Source organism: Cucurbita pepo, unplaced genomic scaffold (assembly GCF_002806865.2).
Source record: "Cucurbita pepo subsp. pepo cultivar mu-cu-16 unplaced genomic scaffold, ASM280686v2 Cp4.1_scaffold000217, whole genome shotgun sequence".
NCBI lineage: Eukaryota > Viridiplantae > Streptophyta > Magnoliopsida > Cucurbitales > Cucurbitaceae > Cucurbita > Cucurbita pepo.
The window spans coordinates 97013-123248 of NW_019646474.1; the positions used below are offsets into that span (position 1 = coordinate 97013).

At 39.7% G+C, this 26236-nt stretch overlaps 1 protein-coding gene and 2 non-coding genes across 3 annotated transcripts; 2 read left to right on the plus strand and 1 right to left on the minus strand.

Moving 5' to 3' along the window:
• Positions 1-963: 963 nt before the first annotated feature.
• On the minus strand, positions 964-24451 carry LOC111784498 (photosystem II CP47 reaction center protein-like). Its single transcript, XM_023665181.1, has 6 exons — positions 24365-24451; positions 24174-24267; positions 1736-1912; positions 1482-1593; positions 1290-1383; positions 964-1239 (listed from the first exon to the last, which is right to left on the minus strand). The coding sequence occupies exons 1-6, from the start codon at positions 24449-24451 to the stop codon at positions 964-966; spliced, it is 840 nt and encodes a 279-aa protein (XP_023520949.1).
• Positions 10068-10141, plus strand: TRNAP-UGG. The gene has a single exon. It is a non-coding gene; the product is annotated as a tRNA-Pro (tRNA).
• TRNAW-CCA lies at positions 10306-10379 on the plus strand. Its single transcript has one exon. It is a non-coding gene; the product is annotated as a tRNA-Trp (tRNA).
• Positions 24452-26236: the final 1785 nt, after the last annotated feature.

A 26236-nucleotide genomic window follows, 5' to 3' on the forward strand; every position in this document is an offset into this window, starting at 1 on the left:
CAAGAAGGAATCTTTCGTCTTTCCTTACAGTTAAGTCGAATTGATTCTTCGAGAGTGTTTACTGTTGAATGAATCTTGAGGATTGACTTCCAGTTCAGTCTCATTCATCTTTCGTGTTTACTGTTGAAATAGGGTAAAGATAGACTTTTATCCCTCAAAATAGGGAGAAGATAAGATTGATTTAGTGTTGGTCTTTACAGGATAACGAATAAAAGGAGTATTTCTCTTTGACAGTGAAAGCAAGCCAGCCAGTTCCTTCCATTCCAACCCAGCAAGCAAGAAAGAAAGAGGAGCCCGGTTCAGTAGCAGTAGCAGTAGCTCAGACGAGGAAAAGGTTTGTTTGTTTTCTCGATAGGATTGACTGACAGTGAACGATCATGAATAAGTCGTGTTTACAGGAGAATGAATCGAGAGTTGAGGAGAAGAGAAAGAGAAAGAAGGAATCTTGAGGATCAGAGAAAGAGAAAGAAGGAATCTTTCGTCTTTCCTTACAGTTAAGTCGAATTGATTCTTCGATAGGATTGACTTCAACATTACCTCGGCCCTAAATACCTCTCTTTTATACCCTAAAATACGGGAAAGATAGAATTTATTTGATTGAAGCGGCTTTCCTTAAGGGAAAAAGGTCTTACGAACTTTGACCCCTATGCTGGATAGAATTTCTTTTCTTGAAACAGCTTTACCGACAGGGGAGGTTCAGGAGCCTACTCTTTCCCTTCTTTCCCTCTTTGTCTTTTCTTTTCTGTCTCACAATTCCGTTGCCTCGAGAACCGCTCTTTTTCCTTAACTGGAAACGACTTATGCTACCCTATCATTTGTATGAATCAAGAGAAGCTCAATCCCCTCCCCTCCCTATTCTTTCTCGTCCGTCGTCTTCTCTTCTTTCTTTATCCGGATTTCAGTGTAAACAAGGTGGCTTCGCTCCTCGCCCTTTACTTACGGTCTCTTCTCTTTTCTTGTGAGCTATTCTTTCACTGTAAACTCCTTCGCCGGTCTCACGGTTTCACCCCTTTCCCTTGGACTGCTACGAAAAACCCCGATTGCAAAGTAGCACGATCTATCTAGTTCACTCATTTCACCCAATGGAGCACGTCTAGCATATTGTTTCACAGTAGCAGCTATAACTGACTCCCTTGAGTTCACCACCATAGAACTCAACAGTTCCACCGACCAGTTCAACACTATACTTCGATTCTGCTCTTCGAAAAGGAAGATCGCCTCTAACAATTCTGTCGCTGTCTACCAAAACAACCGGAAATCTTTTCAAAAAGGGTCGGCATACGACGTACAAAAAGTGCGCGCCCTTCTTTCTCTCTAAAAGGGTGTCCTAACCACCCAACAGCTATTCCATCCCCCTTGTCCATGGAACCCGCTCTGAATAATCTACCCTTTGCGGTATTATTCCCGATGTAATCATAAAAAGCTCATTTGTTTAGACCAAGCTTCTGAGAAACTTTGATTTTGGCTAGCCCGGCACTAACCCTTCGATATATTTCTTGCTGGAAGTACCCCTGATCCCATAACTAGTGGGACCAAAGAATGAAATCGTGGTAGTTGCTGAACCATACCATATAGTTCCAACAACAACAAAAGCTGCAAACAAAGACAGCAGGCAGCGATACTACTCGAAAGGACGGTTTCATTCCCTCCCATACGTCATCCTTTCTTTGTATAGACGTTGGTTGGGGCGGACGAAGACTAAGATAGAATAGGCCCGCTAATATGCCCAATCTACCTGCTGCAATATGATGAGAGGCTATTCCGCCCGGAACAAAAGGATCAAACCCTTCGACACCACACGGAGGATTTACAGCTTGTACCCTTCCGGTTAATCCATAAGGATCAGATACCCATATTCCCAGACCAGACAATCCGGTTAGATGAAATGCACCAAAACCAAAGCAACCCCACCCTGAGAGAAAGAAATGAATTCCCCAAATCTTCGGCAAATCTAAAGAAGGTTTTCCTCTACGTTCATCACAAAATCTTGATAGATCCCACAATACACCCAATGCCAGATAGCTGCTAAGAAGCACAATCCAGAAAACACAATATGTGCTCCGGCCACACCTTCCTAACTCCAAATACCCGGGGATTCGTTATAGTCCCTCCTGTGATACTCCAACCAACTCCCCCCTGAATTGGTTATTCCTAAACGAGTCATGAAGGGTATAACGAACAGACCTTGTCTCCACATTGGATCAAGACCCGGATCAGAGGGATCAAAAACAAAGGGCTAATTCGTATAGGGCCATTGAACCGGCCCAACCAACAACTCATTCAGTATGCATTATATGAACAGAAAGCAAACGACCGGGATCATTCAATACACCCGTATGAACACGATACCAAGGCAACCCCATGGAAATACCCCGCAAAATAGACACTATCTCACTTTATTGCACTGAAAAAAACTATGCTATGGACCTCTTTCCCCCTTCCTTTGAGATTCTCTTGTCGAAAGGATTAATATTTGGTCTGTCTATTCTTTTAGTAATAATGGAAGGAAGAATTCTATTCTATTCTAGTCGTAGGAACAAAAGGAAGCGGATCTATTCTATACTCTCTAAGTACCAATACGCAATGGTGGATGGGAATTGATCCTATTTTTGATGAGTGAAAACGTATATACATATTTGTTCATCATTCCAAACCCTATTCCTAAGAATTAGCCTTTATTCATGCCTTCTGTTTTCCTTTGTTTATGAACTTATTCAATCTATGTATAAAACTAGAAAGATCAAATATGAGAAAGGCCGATCTGCCTTTTTGATTAAGACAGACAATAACCCCGTTCGTTGTTACGCTTCCACATCAAAGTGAGAGTACTGAATTCTTTATTTGTTTGCTTTAATGCCGTTGGTATTCCGTCCCTTTTCGAAGTAGTCCTGTAGATGAAGATGCATCGTGGGTGGGTTGCCCTATAGTGGGACTTGTCAGATATATTGGGTCATATGGGGTATTTCGCCGTTCGTTCTCTTCCCCGATCTTGGTATCCTCTCTCTCTCTCTTTCTTTCGCCCAAGACGGATTGATTTCATTATCAAAGGGAGCGTGAAGTGTAATTCTATCTATTTTTTAGGGGGTAGGGTATCCTGATTCATATTATGAATTAGAATCATTGATGGGTTTCTCGGTTGTACTAATAAAATGAAGGAAGTCCCCAGGCTCCGCTTAGAAAAACCCCAATAAGGAAGGGAAGGGGGTGGGTGGAATCTCTCTATTCCATGATTACTACTGAGGGGGGTATCATATTCTATTTATAAATAGGATTGATAGAAAACTCTTTGTTAATGAATGGAGTAATCCGTATGTATGATGAGTTGGTTGAATATTTGTTTACACGAGCATGAAGTCAATTGAAAAAGAAGTCGTAGCAAACATGTGGGGCATTTGTCCTATTCCTATATGTATCCAAATCGGGCAGGCAGATCTTTACTCGTAGTAGAGCGGAGCATAAACCTAAAAGAATTGAAGAAGACCATTCGGGAACAAGAAAATGACATCCCAATTGCAATCTCGATGAAAGAATACATCAATGATTAGTTCGAGAAATGGAATGAATAGATAAAGGACCGCGGGCCAAAGGACAAAACTCATCTTTCTTGAAAAACGGAAGGTAAGAAACCCTTCATGAAAAGTTAGAAAGAGTCCTCTAAAGAAGGGTAGAATTTAAACATTGATTCTGTTTTTCGCTATGTTTTCCGTATGTATCAAAAGGTGCCCGTACGATTCTTAAGGTATAGGATACAATTTGATCCTAATCAAGCGAATCGACAAAGATTACTTTAGGCTAGGCCAAGAGGTTGAGAGCGAGATCTCGAATCAAATTATGGGTCTTATGATATCTATCAGTATAGAGGATGAGAACAAAGATCAGTATTGATTTAGAAACTCTCCGGAGGGGTAGGTAATAGCCGGAATAGCTATTTATGTATGTATGCTGCAATTTGTGAAACCCGATATACATAATGCATGGGATTAGCCGCTTCAATGGGATCCTTTATTCTGTCTGGTCGGAGGAGAAATTACCAAACGTAACGCATTCCCTCACGCTCGGCGCCAATGAGTTTGAAGACAGACAAAAAAGAAAAACTATGCCTGCTGAATAGGAAGATTAAGTAATAATAGCATGGCCCTTTCTTTGAATATGATTCTTTTTTTCTTCTTTGTTTGACCTACCATTAGGTTATGGATCGAAAGAGTAGTATGAGATAAAAGGCATTTGCTATTTTAGCTGATTTATCGGAGGCCTCTTTCAGCCTCACAAACTTTGAGGTTTTCACGACGGAAGACTCTTACCAAGATTTCTGTTATGAAAGACTACTCAATCCCCCTTTTTTGAAGGAAAAAGACACTTTGGGATTGCTGAATAACAAACGAAATAATAAAGCAACGGAACGGAACCATCATAGTATTGATTTAGAAATTACTAAAGAAGGGTGGTTATTGGATAATTGACTGTTCTGGGTCTGATAGATCCTCCATTTTCTATTCCTTACTTAGATGGAAGGTAAAAACGAGAGAATTCCATTGTGGAGCCGTATGCACCAAAGAAAGAAAGGATGGATGCCTTTACGGTTGTTAATCCTATCTTTTTTATTCTCTTTGACTCATCATGATCATGCGAGATAGAGAAACCCATTTAGGAAATCATCAAGGTAATAATGATCCATCAACATGCTAGTTCTTTTTATGAGGGACAAAGAGGAGAATTGATCCTGTAAGCGGGAGAACTACTGACGCTGCGCGAAACCATCACAAACAAAGGGTTATGGACAAAGAACAGGCAAACCCTTCCTTATTTATGGGGTGTATCCGAAGATATGGAAAGGGATCTTTTTATGTCAGCAAAAGAAGCCCAAGCTCATGGAATTGTTGATGTTGTAGCGGTTGAATAAAAAAGAGCGGGGATTGAACGCTCAAATCCGAAATTGGAGATTGACTCTTCTTACCGGGGGTGAATATTGGATTCTCCATTACTATTCATTATTAATCTGGAATATAGAAAGAAGTAATTCATAATCATACCGTTAGGATTGATCTAAACCAACTCATTATGGATACAATGAAACTCAACATGCCAACTATTAACCAACTTATTAGAAAGACAAGACAGCCAATCAGAAATATCACCGCCTGCCCTTCGGGGATGCCCTCAGCGTAGAGGAAGATGTACTAGGGTGTATGTGCGACTCGTTCAGACCATGGACCGGGACAAAAGAAAGTAGAAAATGTGTCCCGTATCAGTGAGAAATACCAGTGAATAGGATAGAATGAATGGAAGAACTCTACCTCTGGCTACCTAAAAAGAAAGAAAAAAGATTGATCGTATCCTTTTTAGATGAGAAAGAATTAATTCCCCATTGGGAACAAATGCAGCTTATCCATTAAGCGGAGGAAATCCTATTTCACAGAAGAGAAGGATTATGGCCTTCCTTATTCTTCCAAGAACGGACTAAGAGGGTCAGCTACCCAGCAAAACTCATCCTCATAATTAAATACCGTTACTGTATAGGTGGATCTCCTTGTGAAAGACCGATTACTAGCTAATTCATGGGTAGAGCCAAAGAGGGTGAACTGTACAAGTTAACAATAACATGGATGAAATCAAAGAAGGAGCTCAGCTCCGGTGTATAGAGAGGACCTCACCGTTTAAGAAGTAACCATAGAAACGAAGGAACCCACTATTTCTTTATCCATTGCTATTTAGGGGTGACTAGAACAAAAAGGAAATCGTGGTCGGGAAGGTTATAGTAGCAAAAGCCATTGGCATTTAGATAGATTACATTGGCAAAATCCCTTTTGTTATTACTAGGAAGGAAAGGAGAAAGGAGGACTAACTGAAAGAAAGGAAATCCATTAGTTATTCATCAAAGATTTATTCACTGACTAGACTGGAACGAGGATATATAGCTCGGAGACGTAGAAAGAAGAAAAATGCGTTTATTTGCATCAAGCTTTCGAGGGGCTCATTCAAGACTGACTGGAACTATTAGATTACTCAATAGAAAATCAGAGCTTTGGCTTCAGGGGATAGAGGTAGGCAAGCAAAAAAGCGATTTTCGACAGTTAGAGTTGTGCTCGAATAAATGCAGTCATTCGATAGGAATAAGGTAGACTACAGTTATAGTAGATTCATACACAATCCGTACAAGAGGCAGTTGCTTCTTCATCGTCAAATACATACTGACTTTCCCGCCCGCTATATTAAATAGGAATTGTCTTTCCATATGATTTCCAATGAGATCAATAAGAAGATTGGGGAAAGAATCCAGCGCAATGCTTCAAATGGAGTTCCCTACAGAATAGAATGAACTCAGAGAAGGTCAAGTATCAAATCAGTATGTATGAGCGTTCAATCAAAAAAAGAGGGAGGGAGGTAAGGAATGAATCTTCTCCTTTTTACGAGACGAGAATCAAATCTAGATTTGGGTGGGGGGATTTTTCGAACAAAGCATCAATCGGCGGTTGAGTTTGTATTTGCATTTGAATTCAATTGAAGAGTCAGCCTATTTCTTCTTCTTCCTGGTTCTAAGACCAATAGTTCCAGCGGTAGACGCCCTTCTTTCTTTCGTCTTCTTTCTCATTACTAAGGAAAAGGTAACAAAGATCAAATACGAGCTTGTTTTATAGCAATACTAATTAAGAAGCGTTGCTCTTTNCTGTTCTGGGTCTGATAGATCCTCCATTTTCTATTCCTTACATAGATGGAAGGTAAAAACGAGAGAATTCCATTGTGGAGCCGTAAGCACCAAAGAAAGAAAGGATGGATGCCTTTACGGTTGTTAATCCTATCTTTTTGATTCTCTTTGACTCATCATGATCATGCGAGATAGAGAAACCCATTTAGGAAATCATCAAGGTAATAATGATCCATCAACCTGCTAGTTCTTTTTATGAGGGACAAAGAGGAGAATTGATCCTGTAAGCGGGAGAACTACTGACGCTGCGCGAAACCATCACAAACAAAGGGTTATGGACAAAGAACAGGCAAACCCTTCCTTATTTATGGGGTGTATCCGAAGATATGGAAAGGGATCTTTTTATGTCAGCAAAAGAAGCCCAAGCTCATGGAATTGTTGATGTTGTAGCGGTTGAATAAAAAAGAGCGGGGATTGAACGCTCAAATCCGAAATTGGAGATTGACTCTTCTTACCGGGGGTGAATATTGGATTCTCCATTACTATTGATTATTAATCTGGAATATAGAAAGAAGTAATTCATAATCATACCGTTAGGATTGATCTAAACCAACTCATTATGGATACAATGAAACTCAACATGCCAACTATTAACCAACTTATTAGAAAGACAAGACAGCCAATCAGAAATATCACCGCCTGCCCTTCGGGGATGCCCTCAGCGTAGAGGAAGATGTACTAGGGTGTATGTGCGACTCGTTCAGACCATGGACCGGGACAAAAGAAAGTAGAAAATGTGTCCCGTATCAGTGAGAAATACCAGTGAATAGGATAGAATGAATGGAAGAACTCTACCTCTGGCTACCTAAAAAGAAAGAAAAAAGATTGATCGTATCCTTTTTAGATGAGAAAGAATTAATTCCCCATTGGGAACAAATGCAGCTTATCCATTAAGCGGAGGAAATCCTATTTCACAGAAGAGAAGGATTATGGCCTTCCTTATTCTTCCAAGAACGGACTAAGAGGGTCAGCTACCCAGCAAAACTCATCCTCATAATTAAATACCGTTACTGTATAGGTGGATCTCCTTGTGAAAGACCGATTACTAGCTAATTCATGGGTAGAGCCAAAGAGGGTGAACTGTACAAGTTAACAATAACATGGATGAAATCAAAGAAGGAGCTCAGCTCCGGTGTATAGAGAGGACCTCACCGTTTAAGAAGTAACCATAGAAACGAAGGAACCCACTATTTCTTTATCCATTGCTATTTAGGGGTGACTAGAACAAAAAGGAAATCGTGGTCGGGAAGGTTATAGTAGCAAAAGCCATTGGCATTTAGATAGATTACATTGGCAAAATCCCTTTTGTTATTACTAGGAAGGAAAGGAGAAAGGAGGACTAACTGAAAGAAAGGAAATCCATTAGTTATTCATCAAAGATTTATTCACTGACTAGACTGGAACGAGGATATATAGCTCGGAGACGTAGAAAGAAGAAAAATGCGTTTATTTGCATCAAGCTTTCGAGGGGCTCATTCAAGACTGACTGGAACTATTAGATTACTCAATAGAAAATCAGAGCTTTGGCTTCAGGGGATAGAGGTAGGCAAGCAAAAAAGCGATTTTCGACAGTTAGAGTTGTGCTCGAATAAATGCAGTCATTCGATAGGAATAAGGTAGACTACAGTTATAGTAGATTCATACACAATCCGTACAAGAGGCAGTTGCTTCTTCATCGTCAAATACATACTGACTTTCCCGCCCGCTATATTAAATAGGAATTGTCTTTCCATATGATTTCCAATGAGATCAATAAGAAGATTGGGGAAAGAATCCAGCGCAATGCTTCAAATGGAGTTCCCTACAGAATAGAATGAACTCAGAGAAGGTCAAGTATCAAATCAGTATGTATGAGCGTTCAATCAAAAAAAGAGGGAGGGAGGTAAGGAATGAATCTTCTCCTTTTTACGAGACGAGAATCAAATCTAGATTTGGGTGGGGGGATTTTTCGAACAAAGCATCAATCGGCGGTTGAGTTTGTATTTGCATTTGAATTCAATTGAAGAGTCAGCCTATTTCTTCTTCTTCCTGGTTCTAAGACCAATAGTTCCAGCGGTAGACGCCCTTCTTTCTTTCGTCTTCTTTCTCATTACTAAGGAAAAGGTAACAAAGATCAAATACGAGCTTGTTTTATAGCAATACTAATTAAGAAGCGTTGCTCTTTTAAGGTCAATCTATTTACCCGGCCGGCTAGATCAGATTTGTCCTTGTTCACTAAGAAATCGACTAATTCAACTCATCTTTCTCTAATCAATCCCCCACCAAAGAATTGAATCGGGGGCAAAGACCTACGAAAAGATCGTTTGGATTTAAGAAGGAGTCTCTTGGATTTATCCATGGTTTCCTTCTCTGTTCAATAGAAAGTTGAATAGATGTCCGCATCTTCCTTGGATTGTAAAAGGGTGAGACACAGAGGATTGGTTCGATCTACTTCTTTATCTCCCCATGAATCGTATGTTTGTAACGTGGACAGACAGAATTTGCTCAATTCCAATCGGCTAGGCGTATTGTGTCGATTCTTTTGTTTGAGTAATCAATCCCTCTGGCTGTAAATCCCCACCCTTCCTTATTCACACCGTTTCGAACACAAGGAGTGAGTACAGAACATTGACTCGGGCATCTTTACCCTTGGCCATGAACCTCCCTTGTATTTTTGATTCCCGCACAACTCTTCTATTTTCCGATCCAATCCAGAAGAAAAAAAGAGAAGTTGGTAACTCTCAATCAAATAGAAAATCTAGTCTACTAATACACGGTTTTGCATTTAAGTATCTTGCTTGTATGATACTCTTGCCCTAGCCATCCATCACATTTTCATTTTCGTTCTCACTATTCAATTGGAACCCCGCCCCGAGTCCAAGTTTGACGTAAGTTGAATCCTGTTTAGTTTGATTCTTTCTCTTTTCTAACTTATTCTAAGTCTAAAAACTCTAAAAAGAAGGGTAAGTGGATTAGTCACAGCTATTTTCTTGTTTTTCTAATCTTCTTCGGCAATAGCTAGAATGAAAAAAATGGGAATACCACTGCATCCGGGAATAAACGATTGATCTCGATTAATAGACCCGCTAAAGCCCCGAACCATATAGTACTTACTACCGGTGCCACGGAGAGATATGTTTTTAGATCTCGCATTTAAAACCCTCCTACTTTATAGTAATTTGTAATACATAATGGTATTACATACCATCAAATGTATATATAGTTAATAACCGCTTGTTAAGTCTTTTTATTATAGTTTAATATATGATATGAGACAAAAAAGAAGAAATGGCAAGATAATTTGTGTATACCAATGGAGGAAATAAATCAAAAATGTGGAAAACAAGACAGAGATTCTCTACAATGACACTGTAGACCAATTGAAAGGGATGTAGCGCAGCTTGGTAGCGCGTTTGTTTTGGGTACAAAATGTCACAGGTTCAAATCCTGTCATCCCTACCTATTACTTATCTTCTGAACAGTAACGAGGAATCAATTGAGATCCATAAAAATGGAACATACATATACCGAATCAATCTTTTTTTTTATTTCATTTTATCATATTCTATATGATAATATATGTATGCAAGATATATTAGGGTTGCATTTAGTTTGATAATAAAACGCTCTTAGTTCAGTTCGGTAGAACGCGGGTCTCCAAAACCCGATGTCGTAGGTTCAAATCCTACAGAGCGTGATTCGATTGTTGTTGTTGTTAGATCAAAATTAGACTGAAATAATTCAACAGAAATCAAAATTTTACNGGTTCAAATCCTACCGTGATTCGATTGTTGTTGTTGTGTTAGATCAAAATGAGACTGAAATCATTCAACAGAAATCACAATTTGAAAGTAGTAGGTCCAGCAAAAAAAGCACTTTTCATTAATCAAAGAAAGGCCCAACAGATCCACACCTCTCTATTGTAAATATGATGCGGTCACAAATAATCCAGCCAAAGGAATAGGAATTAGACCTAATACGATTCCAAATAGAAAAACAGAAATCATTTCCATTTAGTTGAACGAGGAACAAGGAGAGGGAGAGGGAAAGGGAATATCTATCCCGCCGAAAAATCTTAATCGTGCCCATGAATCTCACCAGGAATTGGAAATTGAATTGACAAGGTAAGGTAAAGAACTCCACAATATATAGAATGGAATACCACGGAAACCTTTCCTCCCTCTTTTGAACATTCAATTAATTGAAAGAAAAGAAAATCAGTCGTATCTTATTCAGACCGATAAATAGAGCTGAGGTTAGGGGGAAATCAAACTGCTAGTAGAAAACCGAAATAACTAGTTATAGTGGGTAGGCATGACGAGGCTAAATGAAATACCTTCTTTTTATCCATATGTTTATAAAGCAATCTACTACTTCCCTAAGTTTCTATTTTTGAAAGATATGCGGATGGATAAGTCAAAATACCAATTGAATTGATTCCAACTAATTAGATTTTCTGTAGTGGGTTCATTCCCATCAAATCTTGAATCAAAAGTCTCGCACGATCAGATCACTCAAAACTAGGTTCCACATTCATTCTTTCCATATTCAAACCATTCCTATAATTAGGTGAAGAACGATCCTTTGAGTCTAATATAACAAGAAACAACAATAATGCGTGCATTAACAATATTGATTATTATTCTATTCCTTGTTCTCTTTCGTTCATTGAATCCTATGTACTACTCTTACTTGTTACTGGACGACTAACCAATTCCTTTAAAGAAATCAAGATTCATATAACTATAAACACAAAAGAAATCTTTATAGATTGATTGAACGTCAAATTGAATTGAATTTGAGGACTATGAGAATCCCTTTCCTGAATTATTAGAAACCAAAACCAGTCTCACATTTTACCCAATCTTCGCTGTCTAGCCCCAAGCCAATAACCGAGAGAACTCTGAATACTACATAATACTACATACTGGAATTTGCATAATTTGCTATTGAATGGTACATGATTCTACATCGACAAGCAAGAAGAAAAGAAGAAGAAGAAGACAGAAATTCTCTAGCGCGGAATTTAGAGACCGATTGTGAAATTGCCTTATTGTCTCAGACAGAAGAAGGATAGCTATACTCGGTATACTCTAAATCAAGACGCTCTGGGTACTAACGATCAACCAAAGATGCCATTTTANCCTAGCCCCAAGCCAATAACCGAGAGAACTCTGAATACTACATAATACTACATACTGGAATTTGCAAAATTTGCTATTGAATGGTACATGATTCTACATCGACAAGCAAGAAGAAAAGAAGAAGAAGAAGACAGAAATTCTCTAGCGCGGAATTTAGAGACCGATTGTGAAATTGCCTTATTGTCTCAGACAGAAGAAGGATAGCTATACTCGGTATACTCTAAATCAAGACGCTCTGGGTACTAACGATCAACCAAAGATGCCATTTTACGTTCATTTGAATTTACTTATCTCATCCTTTATGGAATCCCTCTTTTGACTGTACAAGAATATGTAGAGGCATGTCTGGAAGCACAGGAGAACCTTCTTTCTATTATTACCAGTAGAAGAAAGAGAGAGACTGCGGCATTCATTGCATTACTATACTTGTAATATTCATTGCAGGTTGGTTATTCATCAACACGGGGTTAGCTTACGATGTCTTTTTCAGCTCTCGTCCAAACAAAGAAACAAGTATTTTACAGAGAGGCGACTAAGGAATTCCATTAATCACTGGCCGGAACAACTCGATGAATTTAGTAGATCTTGTTAGGAGGAACAAATGATGATAGAGAAAACCTATCCCATTTTGACAGGGCCTTGGCTGTTCACGGACTAGCAGCTGTACCTACACCTACAAAGACGAAAGAAGAAGAAATGAAGGAAGGAAAGGAATTGGAATTCTCTTATCCCAACGAACGGGTATCATCTCTGACTTCATTCTCCATGACTCTTTATGTCTGACGCATGACCACTTGATGAAATAGGGTAAATCCCCGAGACTACTATCAGGATTCCTTTTTACCTGATAGGGACTGTAACAGGTATTCCAGTGATCGGTTCAATAGGTCTTTGCTTTTGACGTTCATATTCCGGATTGGGGGCATCCTTGTAGGAATCCTATGAACGGGGTTCTACCTATTCCGATTCAAAATGAGAAAAGAACCGGGCAGCAGTAGGAGCCCTAAAGAGGAAAGAAAGGGGCAGGAGCACTCGACCGACCCACCCTTTATTAAATGCAAAGATTTTCTTTACCTTGTTCAAGAAAGAAAGAAAGAAGAATCAGTTTCGAATAGGAACCCAAAGGCAGGCGTGAGTGCAGTAGACGTTTGAAAGACTATATATATAGAACTCAAATCTTTCATCCCTGTTTCGAAATAGAATAGAATAGGCTGTGGCGAGACTCCTATTATTGCAGTTCTTTACCCAGCCGCCAGTCCTCCCTGTGTGGGAGGGGTCAAGCTTGGAGACTGATCATTTGTGGGGAATCAATCAAACTATCACGCAACTTGCATTCCTCACATATCGGGGGAGTTACGCTTTTATAAGGATTCCCTATCCCTGGCATAGCACTAAAGAAAGCAGAGTTGCACGGAAATTGCCTTAGGACAGACTAAGTGAGTCTAATTCAGTTACTAATTTATGCTGATCAAATGCCTACCTTTTTTCAGACGCCTTCTCTTTAGCTTTTCATTCATTACAAACAAAGTGATTGAAAAAGACGATTGATTCCTTCTATACTGCTTCCTGACGAATGATTCATAGGTACGGATTGCCTGGTCTTCCCTGCCTGCATACGATCGACTCAGACCTACCAGCCCTGTCTACAGGATCTCATTCAATAGATCCAACCCACCCATTTTGAGGGGACCGAGAGGAAGGAGCGAAGCAGCAATGAGACAAGAATACTAGGTGAATCAGCCAGCCAAGCAAGCAGTCAGACGAGAAGAGCATTTAATTGACTCAACTCGAAAGCAGAGGAGAGGAGAGAACCAGCGAGACTTATAGTTGTAGAGGGGAATGAGGTCAGGGAATACACCTTTACCCAGACTTGAAAGTCCAGTTACATTTGAATGTGGATAGCATCTAGCCTAGCCTTACGAAAAAGAAGAAAAATCAGGTAAGGAGAAAGAGAAGACACCTTCTTTACAGTGGTTGAAGGGAAAGAAAAGAGACAGACCCGAAAGGATAGGTTCAGGTTCAGCAGGAATCGGAAAAGGAAGAAGACGAAAAGGAAGACAGAGTTTACTCTTCTGAAAGTTATTGAGTCAAGGAGAAGAAACCAAACAAAGTTAAGGAAGGAGTGAAGGAGATAAGGAGTCTGAAACCAAAGCTAAGGAGCGAAGGGAAGGAATAGAGGGGAAGGATCATGAATCTTGAGTTCAGTCTTGACGGACTGTGAAGGAGAAGAGAAAGAATGAATCGATAGTGTTTACAGTTAAAGAATAGTGAAAGAAGCAAAAGGAGAAGATCAAGAATTCATCTTCCTGTTCTGTCTCATGAATAAAAGGAGTGAAAGCAAGCCAGCCAGTTCTAGTTCTGTCTCATTCTTCTTGAGTTTCGTCTTGACTTACAGTGAACGAGAATGAATCGATAGTGTTTACAGGAGAGAGAATGAATAAGGAGTCTTTCAACACTTGAAGGGGAAGATCAAAGAAAGAATGAAGAGAGAGTTTCGGAGAAGAGAAAGAGAAAGAAGGAATCTTGAGGAGAAGATCAAGAAGGAATCGAGAGGAGAAGATCAAGAAGGAATCTTGAGGATTGACTGAGAGTGAACGATCATTGATTCTTCTTTCGTCTTTCCTTCTACTTATGAATTACCTCGGCCCATTTGACCGGTATTTTATCCCGAAAAATAGGGTCAAGATACACTTTTATACCTCAAAATACGGGAAAGATAGACTGATTTCTTGTTTTTTGAGTGTTTACAGTTGAGTTACCGAGGGAAATAGGGGAAAATGGACGATTTTATACCCAAAAATACGGGAAAGATAGAAAAGAATTTCTTTCAGCTCCCGCTATTAAGGGAAAAAGAGCGATACCCCAAAAATACGGGAAAGATAGAATTATTTTTCTTTCAGTAGCTTTTGTTAGTGAAAAAGCTCTTACGAACTTTGACCCCTATGGTGGATACAAAATATTTGATTTCCTATGCTGCTATTAAGGGAAAAACCTCTTACGAACTTTGACAGTCATATAGGATAGAATTTCTTTTCTTTCAGCCGAAGCTATTAGTGAAAAAGCTCTGACGAACTTTGACAGTTATATGGGGATAGAATTTATTCATTAATGGTCCTAACAGGAAAAAGAGTGAACGAAGTAGGAGTCTTTGTCTTTCTTTCGTCTCCCTTTATTCTTGAACTGTAAAGGAGATCTTGTCTTGCTTTCGGATTGACTGACAGTTAACTCTCATTCATCGATCGTCTTTCCTGATAGTTCACTCTCATTTCTTCTTCTTTCGTCTTTCCCTGTTTACAGTTCGTTCAATCAAAGACCTATTATTCTATTTACCTTGTTCAAGAAATAGTAGTGAGGTTCACATAAGCACCCCCAAAAATGGGAGAGGGCTAATACTATTTGTTTGTAAATGAGATCACCGTTGTTATCGTAAAAGGACCCATCTTTTTTAGTATTTGAGGCTCAGCATTCGAAGGCGTTACAGAGATATCGTTCTTCTCACTGGTTCAGCCTCCTCAGGTATGATTCGCTCCGGATGGATAAGAGCTGTATGTATTAACCGCAGAAGGTGTCTTGCTATCGAAGACAGATCTGTTATTAGTGCTTCTTGTATCTTGTCTTGTACCTGTTGAGCGAGATCATAAAGCAGTTCTTCTTTATATCAAAAGTTATCAAAAGTGACAGAGAGATTTGTGACTTTATGTTTATATCACATAATACACGATTTTCACTAAGAAGACAAAGATAAAAGAACTAAAGAATTAGCTAGACGGATTGCAAGATTGAAATTCTGTAAGCGGGTCATTAAAGACCTTATCCAGAAGAGTTATATAATGTTTTAGAGCTTTGCGTGGAAGAAAAAAGCAATGCCGTAGAGACGAAGCCATTGAAAGTCTATTTACTTGTGTGATTGCCGAGATAGGCAAATGTCTTACTCGAAAGGATAATCCCGATAATATAGGAGGTTAATCATCTGATTCAATTCTGGAAGGCATTATATAAAAAATAGACCAATGGCGCTTGAACAGGCTAATCCGGAAGAGGGTCACGGATACCATTATCCAGAGTGAGTGGTTATCAATACTGGATCAGCGATGTCGTGCTTGAGAGAATTTGCGTAGAAGCCATAGAGCACAGATGCTAGAGGACAAAACGAGAAACAAAAAACAATTAATTAAAGGCTATTTGTTATGCATGCCTTTTGTTTGGAACGTAGCCATTACTTTAGGGATTGATTCTTCTTGTCATTTTGTCTATCTTGATGAAGCTTCTTGCGGAGAATTTCTATCCTGTGGGAATCTAAAGCTTGCGATGTCTTTGATATGGTGCGNTCAGCTTCTTGCAGAGAATTTCTATCCTGTGGGAATCTAAAGCTTGCGATGTCTTTGATATGGTGCGTACGGCATTTCTTGTTTCCGCGATGATAACCTTAGGTCTTGCCGTGTTTTCTGTAGCAGGGTCTTTCTAATGAGCAGAAAACGTAAGAAGAAAAGCGTGTAGCGTATTAATGATTTTCTACTCGTCTCACGCTCGCCTTTGATCTTTTATTCTGAATTGATATAAGCGAAAACTCTTTTTGTGGAAAGATTGTTTTTGGAAACGTTCAAAGTCAAGGATGGCTGGCTGTTGGGAGAAAGTAGACCCTCAATTTCCGGGAAGCTTTATAAAGGAAGTGGCTTGGATCTTTACGCATGGAGATATAATATATATGTGATGGAGGTTATCTTAACTGCTGTAACCCAGAGGATTTAGTAATGTTCTAAAGAAAAAAGACTGAAGAAAGAAGCCACACAACTCAATATTATTCTTGAATAAGTTAGGGGCTCTTATATGGTAGCAAAACAACCCTGAAAAAGTCAAATCATAGAAGCTCAAAAGAGAAAGCAAAAAAGGCCTTTTAGCGCAAGAGAAATCTATCAAGGAGGTGTGACGATATGTTGCATGTTAATTCTTCCAATAAAGTGGCAAAACATCGTCAAAGAGAAAGATGTTCCAGATGGTTAGTGCATGAAAAGCAGGCTGATCTTCCAATGGCTATTATTTTCTACCTTATTGTTATTGCCCTGCCCTATATATAAGGTAAAAAGATGTTTTGAAAAGGGGCATACTTTTCGCCTGAGAGAGAATGATCTTGACAGATATCGGGACCATAGTTTTGGTATTTTCACAGGGAGGGGTTATCCTCTTTTCGCATTGGACTTCGACATTGAAGAGAAAGATCTGATAGAAACTCTCAAGGATGAAATATCTATATCTCTGGTGGTGAGATAGGCTGGGCACAACGGTCTTAGATGTTCACCAACATACTCTGTAGAAGCACCCTACCAAGAAAAAGAAGCCGCCGTAGATGATTGAAAGTACATTAGTATCACCGGTTAAAAGCAGGTGGCATTGCTTAGGGGCTCTTTCCTGCAGCCTTCGATCAAAAGTCCAGTTTCCTTTCTTCGGCTTTCTCTTTTTCATCGCCCTCTCTCTCCTCCTTTCCAGTAAAAAAAGAAACTAAGTCCTTTCCCCAGTAATAAAGAGTTGACTCCAATCTTGTCCTAACCCGCCCGTACGAGCTTGGGTGGCTTCAAATAATCTCTCAAATCTCAAATCCCTTGATTCACCCTGATATGACCTTCTTAATCTTAAATAGCTTCCTTCCTTCTTACCGGCCCTTTCTTTGCTTTTGGCCTATAATTGGCGTCAACAACCGGGACTGTGTACTTCTGGTCTATCTATCTGGTAGGCGTAGGCAAAACCATAGATTGACGGGGGCCATGTCTTATCTTTTTATTAAGAAATCCTGGCTTTTATTTACCTTAGGCTCTAAGCGATTATCACGCAGGAACCTATCCGAACGAGTAGGTAACCCCTTTTGTAGGAGAGGATGGGTTAGGACAGGGCGGACAACTACAAGACAAGGAAAGGCAGAAGTTTGAAAGGATTGGCATGATAAAGAGTGCATTATCATACCCTTGATTAATTATTTCTTCTTTTTGCACGGGAAAGAGATGTGCTCATGCCTGAGAGCAGACAAAGGAAAAGAGAATAATATGCCTAAGGCAGGTAAAGGTAAGGGCCCAAGAGATTTCCATACTGAGTCTTACTTATTTAGCAGAGCTGAAAAAGAAGAGGGCTTTGGAGCAAGTAAGGTGAAGCGCAGAGAAAGCGAGTTCAGTCCTTTTATTAACCCGGGCACAAAAGTCACTACCATGGGTTAAAGAAAGATATATGATTGATGATATCTGAGATCTCTTCCCCGGAGTAGGGAATGGGGCTAGGTTCGTATAGTATCTGAGGGCGATGCACCAAGGCATAAGTAAGCATCAAGCTTGACTGACTGACGAATGGAAAGCAGAACTAGTTAAGGAAAAGCAAGCCGTAGATTGAATAGAGAAAGGGGGCGGGCTTATCTTACAAGATCTTCTCTCGATTTTCTTTCCTCCATTTTAGGAATCGTAAAAGGGAAAACCAGTATGAATTCAACCGGTTGCGTAATTCCTTTCTTTTTTCCGGCTATCAGAGGCAATGGTAATTGTAACGAGTTGAGAAGCGTATCCATTTCNCCGTAAAAGGAAAACCCAGTATGAATTCAACCGGTTGCGTAATTCCTTTTTTTTTTCCGGCTATCAGAGGCAATGGTAATTGTAACGAGTTGAGAAGCGTATCCATTTCTCATTTTTGAATGAATCGATGCTATTTGTTTATATAGCTTTCAAAACGATTGGGATCTTTTCCTTCTCCTATCAATGAGAAAATAGAAAGACTCTTTCTTGACTTTAAGGGGTAACTGATTGAAGGTTGAAGGTAAGGGGGTCAGAGGCCAAAGACTCAGGGCATCCATCCAAAGTCCTTCTTCTTGCTTCTTGATAGCACGGGAAAGAAAGGGACCATTCTCTGCATCACTAGTAGAGGTCCTTAGTTCTTCAATCGCTTGAGTTTATCAGGAAAGCAAGATGGATTGAAAAAGTCCGAGGAAATGGCATTGAAGATCAAAAAGCATACATAAGTGCTTAACCCAGAAAGATCNCTCCTTAGTTCTTCTATCGCTTGAGTTTATCAGGAAAGCAAGATGGATTGAAAAAGTCCGAGGAAATGGCATTGAAGATCAAAAAGCATACATAAGTGCTTAACCCAGAAAGATCCGAGTTCTTTGCTGGAGCCGGTTCTATACCATTCAATAGGCACGCACCGGGGATTGGGATTCTTCCTCTTTTCCAGGCTCCTTGCTTTATCTTGTGANAGTTCTATACCATTCAATAAGCACGCACCGGGGATTGGGATTCTTCCTCTTTTCCAGGCTCCTTGCTTTATCTTGTGAACTTGAAAGTGATATACGAATTCTTCCCAGGTATGAACCTACGACCAGTCAGTCAACTGACTACTCTACCACCGAGCTACTTAGATGGGGCTTAAGGCATTCATTGGTTTTCTGAGATCGACATGTAAGAAGATTTGATATATATCATTACGAATCTTACAAAAAAGGAAGAAGCTAGAATACAGTCATTTCGCTTAGAGCAATCAGTCTTTGCTTGCCTACCTAACCTTACGGTAGTGGGATTCATTCTTTCTTTCTTTTTGACGCTCATTTTTCTGCTTACTTAGTTCTTGCTTTTTGTGAGCTAAGAGAAAACTTCTCTATGATATGTACAACACGGCTTTCTTTTATTTGAAGCTAGCCAGTCATGCCATGAACGGTCGACAAGAGTGCTGCTTCTTTCTCTTTTTCTTCTCTATACCGAAGCCAAGGGAATTAACGAAGTACACGAGGATTGAATACTTGGTTCCGTCAAAGAATATGTATAGCTGCTTCCCTAGGTATTTGGAATGTTGTGGAGGAGTTTCTTTCTCCCGAAAAGCTTCTTGCCCTTCTTCCTTTGCCTACTTACAGGCTTAAAAAAAAGCAGGCTCCGGCACGCACCCATTTCATTTCCAGCCGGTGAACCAGAAGAAGCTTCAACAAGAGGAAATTCTGCCTTGAAGTAGCATCAAGCTTCTAGTAACTAGTAAGGAGTCGCTTTTCTTGCCGATAGTCTAATCTCATCTAACTTCAGGGAAGTCTATAACTAGAGGTTTAAAAGCTTTCCATCAGAGAAAGATCGGAATAGGAATGAAAAGTCAGCCTTTAGCCCCGGATGCAGTTACTAGAGGTTCAAATCCGCCTTCCTTCTTCAGTCAATTCAATAGTTAGAGGTGAAATGCTAGCACTTGCTCTAGGAGCTTCAACAGGCTGTGAATCCAATAGTTGCAACTAGGTTGAGTAAGTAGGGGGCAGGGCATGATGCCTTTACAACACCGGGAAATTTAATAGATGAAGGAGAAGGAAATTACACTACAGGTTCCATCTTTAGCTCTTTAGCTGGGGGTTACGAAGGCTAGCTTAGCCAATCTAGGTTCAATCAAAAACTACTTGGTAATTTAATAAAGTACTCTCAATTTTAAAGAAAAAAGTCTCATATGAAATGAATGAGATTCACCCTATCCTGATCCTGCTGAGCAACAAAAGGACTCCGAGAGCCAACCAATCAAGTTAAGACTTTCAATCTTCAACGGAAGCTTCTATAGTGGACTACGTAGAAATAGAAAAGGAAATTGACAGCTCCATGTAATTGAGGACAATCAGACAGAAGCGGGTCGGAGGTAAGCCGGGGAAAACAAGGGCCCTCACTATAGGCTAGAGCAAATCATGTAACCAACCTAGACCATTACTCTTATCTAGTTACTGAAGTTTAGGAATAGTATAGCTTACCAACAGGTAATTAAGAGGAAGACTTTCGCCCAGGGTATGGGTTTACTGTAGTTGGGGCATCTGATTCCGGGGAAATCACTACTGGTTTAGAAGCGCCAGAAGAAGGTTTAGTTGCTTCAACCATTCCCGATGAAAAGTAGGTAGTTGCGGAAAGAACTGCTTTGAAAGACTAGCTGCTGAGGAATCAACAAGGGAGTTGGCTAAGGGAAGCATGCCCCGGAAGGACAAGGAAGCAAGCAGAATTGAAGCCAATAACTAGTAGGGCTTTGATTACAGAAGTTCAGTCCTATACTATATAATAGCAGGCATCCACTGAAGAAGGGTTATCAGAGCGAAGGGAGTGGGCCATTTGACTTTGAAGTAAGCAAATAAGTCAGCAGAAAGCCTTCCCTCTTCAGTAGCAGGTGAAGCATAAAGCATTCCCTCATCTGTTTCGGGAGAAGCAGAAATAAATGCCATCATCAGTCAATTAATTCCGTAGTAGGGCGTAAGTTGGCTTATGGTAGGGCTCCTAGTAGGCCATTTTCAAGTTCCTTTGAACCTGGACTAAATCAAATAGGTGCTCTTGCAGCTGGCTTTTCATTCTTTACCCCAGCCCCAGGGCATAGTTGGAGTAGCATCAATAGAAGCGGCAACCTTTCTATCTGATGATTAAGAAATAGGTCCAGCTCCCTTAGTTGCAGCATCAAATCCAGGAAATTCTCTCTTTCTAGTAGCAGAAAGAACTAGAAATTAATCCACTGGCAATTCATTCACTTCCAATTCTATCTTGACTTTAAATAAAGCAAAGGAAAAAAGAAAGGTTACCAACTGCTAATTCGGAAATGAAAGTAAAATAGATCTAGCATCAACTGCTGTTAATTCCATAGTTGGAGTAGCAGTGAAAGTGTAAGGCAAGTCAATTATATCTTTCAACTCTATATAGTAGTTGCTGTAAATTCGGGTATGATTGCTGTTCAATCTTCTTCAAGAACTGTTACTGTCAATTCAGATGTTCTTCTAGCAGCAGTTTCAAATGAGACTTTTGACATTGAATTTCCTGTTGTTGGAACTACTATTTCATTTCCTCTTTCTAAACCTACGGAATAACCGGTGGAAATTCCTTAACTCTTTCATTTATTCCTTTTTTAGGTAAGAAGACAGCTAAGCTACTACTCAAAATGCAAAATGAAAAAACAAAGTACTTGATGCTACTATTGAATAAGCTTTCATTCACAGATAGAGCTAGAGAAAGTCGGAAAGAAGAGATAATCAAGGAAAGAGAAATAGAATAGTACAAGAAACCACATAGTTTAGGACAACTCAGAGTTGAGAAATATTACATACGAGCTTAGAATAAGCCAAGAGCTGATAGTGATAGGCTTAGAGCTCACTTTACGCCAACATCATTGTCAGCTGGAGAACTAACTCCTATCTACATCAAGTGCGGATACCTATGCAGGATGGAGTGGAGGACTGCTGTGCCGTAGGGGAAGATTATTATGACAATAGCAGTTCCAGAGAGAGAGCAGAGTGTCATTTTGTTTTGTGGATACAGATGAAATGCAGGGCAAGAAAGTAGCACATAGGACGTTACTGCAAATCTGGCAATTAAAGGGTTTCAATCAATCGGCAGTAGTTAAAGAGAGAGAAGGCAACAAGAGAAGATCTGTCCGCATTTATAAGGGGTCTTAAGTTGAAAGATTTGATGAGGAGGTAAAGGATGATGGATAAGTCATGAAGAAAAACATCAGTATTATATAAAGTCTAAATCCTTTCTATTCTGAATAAATGACTTGAGGGTTTTTTATTGCGTGTATTCGAAATTGACTCGACTCTGGCTGGGTAGCGAATCAGAGAATCAGATTATTACGAACCCACATATACGCGGATAGACTACATTTTGATTATGGACACCACATTTTTGATAACATGCGAGATCTCATAAATGAAAAAGGCTTTCCTTTTAACGAAGGAACCTTTTGGATTCTATAAGCCAATCAATGGGGGTATATGTTCTAAGTAGTTCTAATTACATTTATGCAGGGAGATCGACAACTGATTTAAAAAGCAGATTCAAAGATCATATTAATGAATCTATAGTAGGGGAATTCTATTCGGGGTCCATTTTAGAGGTTGCAAATCTCTTGAGGAGGTTTATTACAGCGAGTCTTATCTTAAAGATAATAAGCTTTCCTAAACTTCTATTAGTTAATATAGAGACCACCCAACACCTCCTCCAGAACTCCCCAAGATGTAATCATGAATGCCCTAATCTATGCGGGTACGGAAAAGTCTAGTTGATCCTGAATCAAACGATTTTTGTTCCATTCTCTCTTTTCTTTGATCCCCCAGCTTCAAAAAGAAAGGTGCACCAGGTCAATTCATGCGTGAATTCAATACCCTACTCCTAATGCACACTCTCAAAGAAAGAAATCCCTGACTTCTCCACGCCCATAATACTTGTCGAATTGCCAATAGTTCTTCTTGATCTTCTTTCCTCAGAGAATTCTCATTCATCTTGAGTACAGTCTTAGTTTACTGTGAAAGAGTTAAAGAAGGAAGAAGAGAACGAATGAATATATGCTTTACCTTCAGAAATCAGGGACAGGCAATGCGTGAGACCGATAGGTGAATGAGAAGAGAAAGAATGAATAGGGGCAGGATCAAGAAGCCAGCCAAGCCTATTTCCTTCCCTTGCTTGTCAAAGAGGGAAAGAAGGTTAATCAGTAATAGTCCTGTTCTGTCGAATGAATAAGTAAGCAGTCTTTTTCTTTTACAGTGAATAAATAGGGGAAGGTGAAGTAGCTCAGGGAAGTCTCATAAGGTCAATCNATTTCTTCTTCTTTCGTCTTTCCTTATTAACTACCTTCCTCATTCAATCAGGTCAGTCAGGTCATAGATTCAAAGGTTCAGTCTATCTCATTCATCTTTCATTTGCTTCTTTCTTCTTAAGATTAAGACCAAAGGAAGTTTGTTCCCACGGAGTTAGTTCTCTGTGACCTTGATATGGAGCTGGAGCTGCTAACTATGATTATGATGAATGGGCCGCTAACTATGGATATGATGCCGTAAATAGCCCTATTTTATATCACCCTTTAGAGATCCTAGAAAGATTCTTGTTATTGTTATTGCTCCTTGACTTTCAAGAACTTGTATACACTAAGAAAGAAGAAGTCTTATCCATGTTATAGATGGAACTTCAAGAGCAGCTAGGTCTAGATAGATGGAACTTCAAGAGCAGCTAGGTCTAGAGGGAAGTTGTGAGCATTACGTTCATGCATAACTTCCATACCAAGATTAGCACGGTTAAGAATCTAAGCCCAGGTATTAATTACACGACCTTGACTATCAACTACGCTACGGATTGGTTGAAATTGAAACCATTTAAGTTGAAAGGCATAGTGCTAATACCTAAGTGAACCAGATACCTACTAGAGGCCAAGCAGCTAGGAAGAAGTGTAAAGAACGAGAGTTGTTGAAACTAGCATATTGTATGGAAGATCAATCGGCCAAAATAACCATGAAAAGGGCGATGATATTATAAGTTTCTTCCTCTTGACCGCCGAATCTGTAACCTGAATTATCGGATTCATTCTCTGTGGTTTCCCTGATCAAACTAGATAGAAGTTACCAAGGAACCATGCATAGCGCTGAATAGGGAGCCAAGCCAATACACCAGCTAGACCTAAGATGTGGAATGGGTGCATAAGGATGCTGTGCTCAGCCTGTAATGGAATACAATCATGAAGTTGAAAGTACCAGAGATTCCGTCAGGCATACCGTCAGAAAAGCTTCCTTGACCAATTGGGTAGATCAAGAAACCAGCAGTAGCAGCTGGAACAGGAGCGGAGCAACAGCAATCCAAGGACGCCCATACGGAAACTCAGTTCCCACTCTCCCTCCACCCATGTAAGATGCTACACCAAGTCATCAGTGTAGAACAAACAATTAGCTCATAAGGACCACCATTGTATAACCATTCATCAACGGAAGCAGCTTCTCAAATTGGGAGTGCAACCCGATAGCTGCAGAAGGAAGTAGGGATAATGGGACCAGAAGGAAGTAGGGATAATGGGACCAGAAAGAATATTGTTTCCGTCCCCCGAAAGTAGAGATCCAGAAAGAGGTTCACGAATACCATCAATATCTCCGAGCAGCAATGAAGGCAATAATCAATACGTAAGTTGCGGTCAATAAGGTAGGGATCATCAAAAGACCAAACCATCCAATGGTTAGCCGGGTTTCAGTGCGGGTTATCCAGTTAGAGAAAGGACCCCATAGGCTTTCGCGTCTCTCTTGCAGTCATGGTCAAATCTTGGTTTATTTCATCATGAATCATCAGGGCCTCCCAAGCACATTCATTCTCTCTCAATAGAAAATTAAAGGCTTGTTATTCCCAGAGTATAAGATGACTTATATACCCATGTCAACCAATATCAACATCGAGAAATATAAATAGATATTCCTCCTCTGCTTTCTTTTAATGGGTTGCCCGGGACTCGAACCCGGAACTAGTCGGATGGAGTAGATAACTGATTTCAAAACTAAGTCAAAAAAGGCCCAACCCGTGCTTGCATTTTTCATTGCACACTTCCCTATGTATACATCTAAACCGCAGTGACTTCCCTAGGCAGGATTCTAACTAAGAAAGTGGAATATTCAGCAACTCTTACCAAATTCACAGTATAGAAATTCATTGATTTTGGTATATGCATTGATTAAGTCCAATTTCAATTTAGATGGTGTCAGAACCAATCATTCATTATTGGCCAAATCGTTGATGCAAATAATAGCCAAATCCCCCATTTTCCCCCTATATCCCCTCTGTAAAGAAAAGAAGCTCTTGGGAAGATCAAAGAAAGAACCTCTTCTTGCTCCGTATATAATTCTTCCACTAATTGCGAATTTCCCTTTTTCAAAAGAAGGCGTACAGTACTGTTGTGTTTACGAGCCAAAGTTTGAAGCCAAGAAAGTGCCAGTATATACTGTACTCGATACAAATTCTTTTTGTTTGAAGATCCTCTGTAATAATGAGAAAGATTTCCGGATATACAATCGATCAATAATAGAAAAGACGAATCGATCCAGGTCGGCTTACTAATGGGATGCCCTAAGACATTACAAAATAGCGCTTTAGCCAATGATCCAAGCAAAGTAAGTAATAATAGGAACTAGTGTTCTTGGTTGGTAGCATTATCTATTATCAATGAATTTGATAGCATCTGACTCCATACCACTGAAGTATTTAATCGCACACTTGAAATATAGCCCAGTCAAGAGAACGCTTGGTTGGATAATGGGTTTATATGGATCCTTTCTGGTTGTGACCACACATCTGAGATTGCCATAAATTGTAATATTTCCCCTTATTCATCAGAAGTGGCGTATGTATCTTTTGAAACCGGAATCAATTTTCCTTGATATCTAACATAATGTATGAAAGGATCCTTCCCATAAGATAGCCGAAAAGGAATTAGCAAACACTTTGACAAGATGTTCTTTCCATAGAAATATATTCATTCGTTCAAAAGGGCCCCTATAAGAAGTGGATCGTTCGTATATGAGAAGATTGGTTACGTAGAAAAAGGGAAATGGATTCGTATTCACATAAGAATTGTATAGTAAGTCACGTTGCCGAGATTTCTTCAGTTCTAAATATCCTTGAAATTCCCCTCCCTCCATGGAGTTATTACG

Excerpts from the sequence above, each read along its gene's own strand:
- LOC111784498 (XM_023665181.1), bottom strand. The coding sequence starts at position 24,451 with ATGGGTGGAGGGAGAGTGGGAACTGAGTTTCCGTATGGGCGTCCTTGG. Across the intron at positions 24,268-24,364 it reads TGTTCCAGCTGCTACTGCTG|GCTGAGCACAGCATCCTTAT; the intron begins GTTTCTTGATCT and ends ATTCCATTACAG. Across the intron at positions 1,594-1,735 it reads CTCTCATCATATTGCAGCAG|CTTTTGTTGTTGTTGGAACT; the intron begins GTAGATTGGGCA and ends CTTTGTTTGCAG.